Genomic DNA, 12621 nt, shown 5'->3' with positions numbered 1-12621 from the left:
CTTCTTTTTAACATATTTATTAATGACCATGTAGGGGGCATACAGAGTATTTCAATGTTTGCAGATGACACTAAACTCTGCAGGTAATCAATACAGAGGAGGACAATTTTATATTACAGGAGGACCTATGTAAACTAGAAGCTTGGGCTGATAAATGGCAAATGAGTTTTAATGGGGATAAATGTAAGGTAGTGCACTTGGGCAGAGGAAATAAAATGTATAATTATTTGCTTAATTATAAATCACTGGGCAAAACTGTAACTGAAAAAGACCTGGGTGTATTGGTGGACGACAGGCTCACGTTTGGTGGCCAGTGTCAGGCAGCTGCTGCAAAAAATAAAATAATGGGATGCATTAAAAGAGGCATAGATGCTCATGAGGAGCACTAGTGTGACAACACTTAGAATACTGTGTACAGTTCTGGTCTCCGGTGTATAAGAAAGACATAGCTGAACTAGAGCGGGTGCAGAGAAGAGCGACTAAGGTTATTACAGCACTGGGGGGTCTGCAATACCAAGACAGGTTATTACACTTGGGGTTATTTAGCTTGGAAAAACAAAGGCTTAGAGGTGATCTTATTACTATGTACAAGTATATGAGGGGACAGTACAAAGACCTTTCTACTGATCTTTTTACTCTGAGGCCTGAGATGGGGACAAGGGGGCATCTTCTACGTCTGGAGGAAAGAAGGTTTAATCATAATCACAGACGCTGATTCTTTACTATAAGGCTGAGTGCCCACGTAGCGTTTTTCAAGCGTTTATGCTGCGGAATTTCCGCAGCATAAACACTTGTGAAACGCTAGGTAATCCGCACCCCATGGTCCCCAAGGGGATTCCGCATGTTCTATGCACATGCTGCGGATTTTTCCGCAGCGTTTATGCTGCGTACAAAAATCCGCAGCATTTCATTTAATTTTGCGGAAGAGCAGCGGATCTCCCGCCATTGACTTGCATTGAGACGCATAGAAACCGCGACTGTACATTTTAACAAGCGGCTTCTATGCGTCTCTATGTGCGGATGGTACCCAGTTCTGGAGGAGAGGAGACTCTCATCCAGACCTGGGTACCATTGTACCTGTAAAAAAAGAATAAAATAAAAAATAAAGTTTATATTTACCTGTCCGGCGGCTTCTCTTTGAATGCCGGCATCGCTTGAGGACCTGCGGTGACGTCACAGTCATGTGACCGCAGGCCCTTCACCGCTCTGTCTCGCGATATGCCGGCAGCCGGGAACCAGACAGGAACGAGCGCTGCAGCCACGCCGGGGCCTCGTGGGTGAGTATAGCTTTATTTGTTTTCATTTTTACGGTTCACACTATATAAGTCCATGCTGTTTGCATGGATTTATATAGTGTGACCTAGTTGTCAAGCACTTTCCAAGTGATGCTATCGCCTGGAAAGCGCTTGTCAATCTGCATGCGGAAACGCATGTGAATCTGCATGTGGATCCACATGTATTCTGCAGGAAAAACGCATGCACAATCTGCATGCGTTTTTTCTGCCAGGGAGATGCAGAAATGCTGCAGAAATTTTCTGCTTCATTTCTGCATCGTGGGCACATAGCCTAAGAGCAGTGAGACTATGGAACTCTCTGCCACATGATGTTGTAATGAGTGATTCACTACTAACATTTAAGAAGGGCAAAAGTATAATATTACAGCTTATATATACTAGATTCCTTGATAGGGCGTTGATCCAGGGAACTAGTCTGATTGTCGTATGGAGTCAGGAAGGAATTTTTTTCCCCAATGTGGAGCTTAGTGTTTGCCACATGGTTTTTTTTTGCCTTCTTCTGGATCAACATGTTAGGCTATGGGTTGAACTAGATGGACTTAGTCTTCCTTCAACCTTAAAAACTATGTTACTATGTTCTTGACGACTGCAACCTCCTGCTCTGTGGACTCCCTTCTAACACTCGCATTCCTCCAATCTTTCCTAAACTCTGTTGCCCGACTAATCCACCTGTCCCCTTGCTATTCCCTGGCCTCTCCTCTCTGTCAATCCCTTCACTGGCTCCCCATTACCCAGAGACTCCAGTTCAAAACCCTAACCTTGGAATGCAAAGCTATCCACAACCTGTCTCCTCCATACATCTGTGACCTAGTCTCCCAGTACTTACCTGCATGCAACCTCCGATCCTCAGAAGATTTCCTTCTCTACTCCCCTCTTATCTCCTCTTCCCACAATCACATACAAGATTTCTCCCATGCATCCCCCCTTCTCTGGAACTCTCTACCCCACCATTTCTGACTCTCGCCTACTGTTGAAACATTTAAAAGGAAGCTGAAGACCCATCTCTTGTGACATCTGTACAACCTGCAGTAACCCTTGCTCCACCATACTGCTGCAAGACCAGCTCTATCCTCACCTACTGTATCCTCACTCATGTCTTGTCGACTGAGCCCTCGCGGGCAGTGTCCTCTCCTCTCCTGTAACAGTCGCTGTCACATTTTTGTTCAAGATTATTGTAATTGTTTTTGAGATGTATACCCCTTTTTCACACGTACAGTGCCATGGAATAAATGTCAATAAAGTAATAATAATTATGTGATCCAGACTCACATCTACTAAGACTGTACCATGTGGAACACAGGGTGGTGGTAGCAAAGTTACTGGAAGTATTATCTGCTATCCAACCAACAACCTTTTCACACTGCTCTGGCTTCAATAGTGGTGTTCCGCGGCCCCTTAGAAATTGGGACAGGAAGGTAGTTCGACATGACGTGGGTGTTTGTTGTGCTCCCTCAGTAGCCACAGTTTCATCTTGCCCATGGCCTTTGCGTGCACTATCACCATCACCATAACGTCCACTTCCCCGTCCCTTGACACACACTTTGCCCATTTTAAATGGAGTTTAAGATTTGTTACATTGCCAAAAATGTCTGTATTATTACCGCAGTAATATAGGATCACGTCTGATGATCACTGTTTTAGGCAATGCTTTGGGAGTCAGAGATGCTTCCAGCCCCAGGAGTCTTCCCCATGCTCTTCCCATGTCACACACCACATGGCAGGATAAGTTTGTAAAAATGTTAAAATGACATTTCCTGGTAAATGCATTTGTCTTGGTTGAAAGCAATGCAAAAGTGCAAAAAGGCATCAAAAATGCTACGCGTGAACTTGTGGAGGAGCATTTTTGTTTTTGTATATTTATTTTGCTTTATATACAAGTCATTATCCTGGAAAGGATGTTCCTTAACATATTTCCCAGTAAAATCCATTTAGGTTTCTTTTTTGTATGTTTTATTGTGAGTCCGTAAAAGTGGCTTAATACGTCTGAAAACATTGTTGACAGCAGTGACCTGGCAGTAAGAAATGCTTCCAGGGTCTTCCCCATGCTGTTCCCATGTCATTTGAGCACTGTTCCCATCGATTTGGGCAATTTTTAGGCCCTCTGCAGACAGCTGGAAAAATGCTTAATTTCCCATAGACTTACATTGAGTTCGTTACTCGGACCGAGCACTTGAGCATTCCAATTCACTCAACTCGAACAATGAGTACCCGAGCATTTTAGTGCTTGCTCATCACTACTCCGCACGAGTCCCCTTAGCTGATCTGGTAACCTCGAGATAGACGACGGGGCCCGGTGGCACATTCTGTCTGCGAGGCTACAGAAGATTTAGGACTCAAACGCTCAGAGACGGAGTGATATGGGATCCAGATATACTGTAACTGATGAGGAAGAATCTCTAGGACTAGAGAAGAAAGCAACAGAGATGCTTCACCTAGATTAGGAACCAGGGCTGAAGTTATATCTGGTACCTGTGGGAAATATGACAACGCATTGGGCCTTATCCTTTATACCTGAATGTAAATACTGCCAGTTACCCAGTAAAGTTCTGGTTGTGTTTATGTACCCTGTGTCCTCTGAATTGATTGCTGCCCTGGTTGCAGAAGAAGGATTCCTGAAGTCAGAAGAGGCCTGCAGGCCAGAATTAAGTGGGAGACACCACATACACAGCAGCACACCAGGATGAGGATACACTTTGTCTGTAGGGTGCCAAGCGAGCAGGGGCTGCAGCTCGCCCACAACTACCTCGTTTTGGCACCTTACAAGTTTATCACTACTGGGCTGAACTGAAGATATTGTCCTGTCAGTGCTAGCTGTAATATGGCTCAACCAAGTGATGATATTGGGTGAAGCAAAACTGTGACCTTTTATAGAGATTCATGCAGCACAGAGGAATTGACATAATTGAAGTATTGCATAATCTCAAGGAAAATCATGATTCAATGTGCAACAGGTAAAAGACATTTGGCTGAGAAGCCAAGAAGACAAGACCATGGGAGTTTGGAAGGGCCACAACATTAAAATATTGCAGACCACTGTTCTACTATTTTCTACCACTTTGTCGATGCTAGTAATTTTGTGCAGTTCCATATGTAAAGAGAATGCTTATTAGTACACAATCACTCTCCATTCAATTACAGTGTTGTCTGAAAAGTCCAATGCATATCTGTTTATTCATTTCAGAATATTTCTATTGCAGCCATCCACGTTATCGCACATTTCATTAATATAGAACGCTATCACATGAGCCAGTCAGAAGAGGCTGGTGAACTATGCAATATATTAGGAAACATTGGCAACCAGTCGAATAAAGACTACTTAAATCCAATTAGAAGCTATAATAAGGTAAATGCAATAATTTGAATATAACTTGCAGTATAATACTTGGCATTAGAGAAACATCTCAGTATATATAGACACACTGAGTCTGAGATTATGATGCATGACAAAGAATTTCAAAGAAAATTCTTGTGTCATACACTTTGCCCTGGGATCTAAAATCTGTTTTACCTGGTGGGTTCCTTTCTAAGGATTTAAATTATAATGATGTATTTTTGTAATGTAGAATATAGTTTGTCTTGTATTGATAATTGCAATATGGTTATTTTATGCTATAGTTATGAATCTTTTGTGGAACCTGGAGAGTTAGTGCAAATCAATTCTCGATCTTATCAGCTGTCATGTGACCCTAACAGCCAAGGGTGGATTGCTGTTAACATGTTAAATGCCACTGTCAATCTCTGACAGCGGCATTTAACATGGCCGATTAGGAAGCGCGTCATAAGACCCGTCCATCGACGCGCCCGTCAAATGATCGCGGGGCGCCGATGGGTTGGCATGACAACCTGGGGTCTGCAGGAGACCCTGGTGATTGTCATTACCGATCTGCTATGAGAGCCGCCCCGTAGCCGGCGTTCTTAGCAGATGAGCATTTTTGCTACACATAGCAGAGCACAAATTATCAGATGGTCGCAGCTTCTAGTCTCCCGTGAAGACTACTGAAGCCAGTAAAAAAGTAAAAAAAAAAAGTTTTTAAAATATTAAAAAAATATAAAAAGTTCAAATCAACCCGATTTGCCCTATTCAAAATAAAAAAATTAAAAATACACGTTTGATATTGCTGCATTCAGGAATGCCCAATTTCTGAATGTATAAAAAGAAATAATCCAATCGTTATATGGCGTAATGATGAAAAAAATCAAAACACCAGAATTACGTTTTTTTGTTCACAGCAACGTTGCAATAAAATGCAATAATGGGAGATCAAAAAATTGCACCCATCCCAAAATGGTATCAATAAAAATGTCAGCTACGCAAAAAATAATCCCTCACCCAGCCCTAGATCACGAAAAACAGAGAAGCTGTGGGTCTCGGAAAAAAGCGCCATTTTTTTATTTTTTTACAAACTTTGTATTTTTTTCACCATTTAAGTAAAAAAGAGCCTATACATGTTTGGTATTTATGAACTCATAATGACCTGTAGAATCATAATGGCTGGTCAATTTTAGCATTTAGTGACATGGTAAATAACAAAACAAAAAAACAAATGTGGAATTACACTGTTTTTGCAATTTCACTGCAAATGGAATTTTTTTCCATTTTCCAGCACATTATATGATAAAATAAATGGTGTCGTTCAAAAGTACAACTCATCCCGCAAAAAACAAGCTCTCACACGGCCATATTGATAGAAAAATAAATAAGTTATGACTTTGGGAAGAAGGGGAGCAAAAAGCGAAAGCGCAAACACTGAATATGGCCCGGGGGTGAATGGGGTTAAAAAAGTATAAAAGTAATAAAGAATTCTTAGGCTAATTGTCGATTAGTCCTGCACATAGGAAGAATGAGCTAAAATTCTTCCAAGCCTAACAAAACAGGTTCAACTCTGTTATGTTGGCAGGTTTTCTCCTGTGAACTGCTTTCTTTGGGTTTTCCCACAACATTTCTAAAGTATTAAGGTCAGGCCTTTGACTTGGTCATTCCAAAATGTTACCTTTATTTTTCTTTAACCATTCTTTTGTAAAATGACTTGCATGCTTTCCTGACATTTCCTTTAGAATATTCTGGTATAATTCAATTTGAGAGTGCTCAGTGGTTGATACCTTTTAATGGGTAACTAAAAAGATGGTAACAAATTGCGAGCTTTCGAGACTACTCAGGTCTCTTCATCAGGCAGAGTATAACACAAAATCTGAATAGTCACATATTTATACACAGCAAGACACAGAGAACTCTCAAATCTAAATATTTTTCTATCTACTGGCTAACATGGTGCAATAGATATATATTTTCCCTGTATCAAAATGGAGGATACCAGAATGTACCGTATCTTCATGGAACTAAAGCCACTTCTGAAGAAAAGTGTACAACTGGACAGCGACATTTTTTTCTTCTCTAAATGCACTGTGTCTTGCTGTGTATAAATATGTGACTCTTCAAATTCTGTGTTAGACTATGCCTGATCAAGAGGCCTGAGAAGTCTCGAAAGCTTGCAATTTGTTGCCATCTTTTCAGTTAGCCATTAAATGGCATCAACCACTGAGGACTGTCAAATCTAAATATTTTTCTATCTACTGGCTAACACGGTACAAAGATATATATTTTTCCTGGTATAATTCAGAATTAATTGTCCCATTAATTATGGTGAATTATGGCCTAGAAGCAATAAAACAGGCCTAAACAAAGATAACTACCACCACTCTTTTTCATAGATGGTATGAGGGTTTATGCTGTAATGCAATGTTCTTCTTTCTCAAAACATAAAACTTCTCAGTTACACCACAAAGCTCTATTTTTGTCTCATCCATCCACAAAACGTTGTTCCAATGGCCTTCTAGCTTGTCCAAGAGATTTATTGCAAACTGCAGTTGGGCAGCTGCAGTACGTTCTTTTTGAGGAACAGTGACTTTCTCCTTCCCATACACATCATTGTTCACTGAACTCCTGATGGATTCATAAACATTAACATTAGCCAATGTGAGAGAAGGTTTTTAGTTGCTTAGAGATTATCTTGGTTGCTCTGTGATCTCACAGACTATTAAATATCTGGTGCTTGGAGTAATCTTTTTGGTCAACCACTACATGGGAGCATAATAATGGTATTGTATTTGCCCTACTTACACACAATCTATCTGACTATGGGTTGGTGGAGTCCAAACTTTTCGGAGTTGGTTTTGTAACCATACCTTGCTTTATGAGGTTAAACAACTCTTATTCTGTAGGGTGTAATATATTTATAATGTTATACAGCAACTGAGGTTTGTATTATGGGGTTCTGCAGCAATTGAGATGTGTATTATGGTTTTCTGAAGCACCTCCTACTTTACAAGCTCATGTCCACTTCAATCTTCATTTTTCTTTTATGGCTGTAGATGTCAAACATTTTGTTTTTTCAATAGTATCTGATACTTTGGTTGATGAAAAATTCATACTTGTATCATTACAAATGTCTGATTTTTGAATACTTCGTAGAATTGCATGGCTTACTAGAGTAAAATGTATTCATTTTTGACATGAGGCAATTTTGGAGCTCAACCTACATAATGAACTTTTTTTCATGTTATGTGTTTTTTTCTAGAATATTATAAAGGAAGTGTTTGTCTTTGTAGCAGGCATCACTGGCTTTGTCATCACATTGGCTCTTGTGTTAATTGTAACATCATCTACAGAACTCATAAGAAAGTCATTCTATGAAGTCTTCCTTTATACCCATAACCTATTTATACTTTTCTTCATTGGACTTGTTCTACATGGTGCAGGGTAAGACTATAATTACTATTTTGACATTTTACAAATTAAGGCATTAAATTTGACTTCTGACCAACACTTCTGTCCATAAAATGGCTGCTGACAGAAAAGCATGTGATAAGATTTTTTTTATGAAGAAGATTGATGGACTGATCTGGTCATGTGGCCTTCCACCTGCAGCCATTGTATGGACACAAGTCATAGTTTGTGAGGAAAGCTACTCTAACAAGAAAACGTGACCGACCTCTTTACCTGAGAAGCCTTTAGTGAGCTTGTTCTGACAGTCTAACAGAAAAAGGCAGATAAAAAACAATTACAAGCTTTCCTGAGCTCCTTTCATCTGATTTATGACCACAGACCACATTAAGGTTTTATCTGCTGGGAAACACTAAACCTATAATAGCAAATGATGTACAATTTGTAATGAAACCCATCTGCAAAAATGATTTATAGCCCAAAATACATGCATTTAAGTAAAAAAAAGAAGTTGTCCCAGAAGGTGGCCAATGCTTTTAACACACACATTTTGTAGACACAAGTGGATCGGGGAGGATTATCTGTTATCTAAATTGAGGCACAATTATAAATCAACCTCCAGCTGTTTTCCAAGATCTGATAGAGTAAACTTTCAGTTTAGCCTGTTCTCATAACTAAAGTTTGTCATATAGAAGCTGGAGAAAAGTGGAGGTAAATCTGCAGTGCCAACAGTATCAAATGCGGAGAGAAAATGTAGAAATTCAAATGCGATTTTTATTCAACGCATTTCGAAACACCAGCTTCTTCCTCAGTTCAAACCATAGAGAGAAAACATCTCTTTATCTCTGAGGTTTTTCATGAGCAAGAAGCAGGTGTGCTTCAAAACCCGTTGAATAAAAACCACATTTAAATTTCAAAGTTCTCTCTCTGCATTTGATACCATTAGCAGCGCAGATTTACCTCCACTTTTTTCCAGCTTCTACATGATATACCATTGTGGATCAGCAGCAGCCTAAATCCATTCAAGCTAGCACAGGAGTTGTGTGAGCATTTCCTCTGCCTTTGATCTTCTTTTTAGCCCGGATTAGACCCTATTGCGCTTTTTATCTTTACAGATTCCTTTATAATCATAACTAAAGTTTAACATTTGTTTTATTTCTCTAGACAGATAGTTCGTGGCCAGTCAGCACATAGTATCTTATTACACAATCTTACATATTGTAAAGACCATTATTATGAGTGGGGCAAAACTGCACAATGTCCTGTGCCACAATTTTCTGGCAATAAACCCCTGGTAAGAATGATATTTGTTTTTGATTACAGGATTCATGGAATTATAGGATTAATTTCAAGAATGTGTTTGTCACAATAAATCGCAATTAAATCGCAATTGTTTAATAATTATTTAATAATTGTTTAATTTAAAGGGATTTTCCAGGAAAATATACAAAATAAATAAGTAAAAAATACATAATTATAAATACATTTATAAATATAACTTTAATTGGCAAAAACACTTGATTTGTTTAGAGAGGAATCACTATGAAAATGTCTGTCACCCTTTTGCACTGTTAGAAACACTGTATTAGAATATACATACAATGGTATTTGCATGGTGAATGATACAGTGATCTGCATGAGTGTGACTTGAAGAGAACAGTCAAATTTGCAGGTCTCTGGAGAGACCTGAAAATGGCTGTCCACCAACATTCACCATCCAACCTGACGGAACTGGAGAGGATCTGCAAGGAAGAATGGCAGAGGATCCCCAAATCCAGGTGTGAAAAACTTGTTGCATAATTCCCAAGAAGACTCTTGACTGTACTAGCATAAAAGGGTGCTGCTACTCAATACTGGGTAAAGGGTCTGAATACTTATGATCATATGATATTTCAGTTTTTCTTTTTTAATAAATTTGCAAAAATTTCTACATTTCTGTTTTTTTTCAGTCAAGATGGAATGCAGAGTGCACTTTAATGAGAAAAAAATGAACTTTTTAGAATTTACCAAATGGCTGCAATGAAACAAAGAGTGAAAAATTTAAAGGGTTCTGAATACTTTCCGTACCCACTGTATAACAGGATGGCTTCCATTTTAACTTGCCATAGTGATTATTCCTAGACAAAAAGCATATTTTACTAATTAAAGATATTTATGAATTTATTTGCAATGACGCTTTGTTTATTTATATATATTGACTTATTTTGTATCTTTTTTCCAGAGAACCCTTTAACTATGTATTTAAAAGAGAAAATTTGGTGTAAAATAAACTAAATATTGAAAGAACAATTTTATATACATTGCCTTGAAAAATTATTCATACTCCGTGAACTTTTCCACATTTTTTCATGTTATACTCACAAACTTCAATGTATTTTATTGGGATTTTATGTGATATCCAAATGCACTACCAGGATGCAGCAGACCCACATAAAGATGACGGCTACACAGGTGCAAAATACTGATGAGACAATCACTCACAACCTACCATTTCATGGAGGGGGTGACTGCTTAGTATTTAAATTGCACAAAAATAGGCTTGTATAGGGTGCTGTTCACACTAGGGTAGTGCACAGTATCCGGCTTACAGCCTATTAGCTACGCCCATACTGTTAGAGTAGGCGGGCTGCCCGGTACTATCCAAGTGCACCCCATGGGAACAGACACCCTAGTTTACAATGCCTGCACTGATGGGCCTGGCTGCACCCTGGAATAAAAGTGTGCAAAAATACACATATATATATATATATATATATAATATATGAGGTATTTCTGCCCTTTTTTGCTTTTTTTATGTGATATTCCCACACAAAGTAGCAAGTATTTGTGAAGTGTAAAGGAAATGATACATGGTTTTCTAAATATTTTAAAAATATAAATCTGAAATTTGTGACGTGAATGTTTATTCAACCCACTAAGTCAATTATTTGTCAATTACTGCTACAAGTCTTTTGGGATATGTATCTATCAGCTTTGCACTTCTAGAGGCTACCTCCCTCTGGCTAATTAACACTCTGGCCCGGGGGTATAAATACCTGCTGTGTTTCAGATGGAGGTGCAGGCGATATTCATTACTACTTCTGAAGGCTTTAGCAAGAGCAGTACTTTGTCCTCTCTGGAGCTTGATTACATGTTCACATTTGTCTGGAGTCGTCTAAAGCCAAGCTAAGCAATTTCCCCGTTTGTTGTCTATAGTGTTCAGTGGAGATTGATTAGTGCTCATCTCCTCCCTTCCCTAGCCTTAGCCATACGCCAGGGAAAGACAGGGCGAGTCACGCGTGTGGCGATTGGTGACGAGCCAATACAGGGATGTAAGGGGAGACAGGGTGATGCTAGATCAACCTAGGAGGTCTCCACTTCCCCCCTTTCCCTAGAGTCTGGGCCCCCTTCCCCTCTTCCCTTTGTATTGTACTAAGTCTTTCTCACACTTTGCGTGACATTATCGCTGGCTGAGTACATTTTGAAAAGGAAAAAGAAAAAAAAAAGAAAACTGACTCTGAGTTTTTTTTTTCCTCTGTGTGTTTTTGGGCGTGGACCTTTTTTTTCCCTTTCTCCCTTAGTATGGGTTCAGTTGCAGAGCTCGCAGAGCAGTTCTGCCATCTGTCTCTGGAAGCAAACGACCTCCGCTCTGCGGTTCAGCAGCAGCATCAGCGGTTAAAGGTCACCAATGTGGGGGTCCCTGCAGGTAGGCCTGTCCAGCCTGAACCCAAGGTTTCCCTCCCGGACAGGTTTTCAGAAGGTAGGGACAAGTTTGTTGAATTTAAGGAGGCATGAAAATTGTATTTTAAACTTCATCCTTACTCCTCTGGAAATGAGAAGCAACTGGTTGGTATTGTGATATCTCTATTGCAGGGAGATCCTCAGTTGTGGGCATTTTCCTTACCGCAGGACTCTGTTTGTCTCCAGTCTCTGGAGGGGTTTTTCAGGGCTCTGGGCCTCATCTATGATGACTCTGACTGAGTTACCTTGGCTGAGTCTAGGCTACGTTGCCTTCAGCAGGGAAATCGGTCAGTGGAGACGTACAGTTCGGAATTCCGTAGATGGGCAACGGATTTCAATTGGAATGACTCAGCCATTAGAAGTCAATTTTGTGAGGGGTTTACTGAAAGGTTGAAAGATGCCTTGGCAGTATATGAAACCCCTCAGTCCTTGGAGGCTGCCATGTCTTTGGCCATACATCTTGATAGACGCCTTTGGGATAGACAGGTGAGACCACTTTCTCTGGGGCCTTCTTGTCGGGGTTGTGTACCTCTGCCGGGGGAGCGGTCTGGGGTTGAGCCAGTACTGGGGGAGGCGGAGGAACCCATGCAGTTAGGGGGTGTCTCTACATCATATATCTCCCCGGAGATTCACAGGAAAAAAGGCATATTTTTTGTGGGAAAAGGGACATTTTGTTGGGACTGGTCCTGCAATTCTTAAACAATAGGAGACTCTACTAACTCTTGGTAGTCAGGAGTTGGATAAACAAGGGGGGCATTTGATACCAACCTGCAGTTCCCGCTTTGTCCTGTCAGCAGAGGTGGTGCTAGAGAGCAAAACCGTGAAAATTTCTGTGCTTGTTGACAGTGGAGCCGGAGTCAGCATGGTTGATGCGGAGTTTGTGAA

At 40.1% G+C, this 12621-nt stretch overlaps 1 protein-coding gene across 1 annotated transcript in view; it reads left to right on the top strand.

Moving 5' to 3' along the window:
* NOX3 (NADPH oxidase 3) overlaps window positions 1-12621 on the top strand; it is a 474423-nt gene that overhangs the window by 166277 nt on the left and 295525 nt on the right. Inside the window, exons 4-6 of the mRNA XM_073673353.1 lie at window positions 4493-4638; window positions 7871-8052; window positions 9181-9310. Of these exons, the coding sequence (XP_073529454.1) occupies window positions 4493-4638; window positions 7871-8052; window positions 9181-9310 (458 nt within the window). The remainder of the gene's footprint in view (window positions 1-4492; window positions 4639-7870; window positions 8053-9180; window positions 9311-12621) is intronic.

Source organism: Phyllobates terribilis, unplaced genomic scaffold, assembly GCF_046119375.1.
Source record: "Phyllobates terribilis strain yellow unplaced genomic scaffold, ASM4611937v1 Scaffold_3__8_contigs__length_932513732, whole genome shotgun sequence".
Taxonomy (NCBI): Eukaryota; Metazoa; Chordata; class Amphibia; order Anura; family Dendrobatidae; genus Phyllobates; species Phyllobates terribilis.
This window is presented reverse-complemented; position numbering and strand designations above follow the sequence as displayed.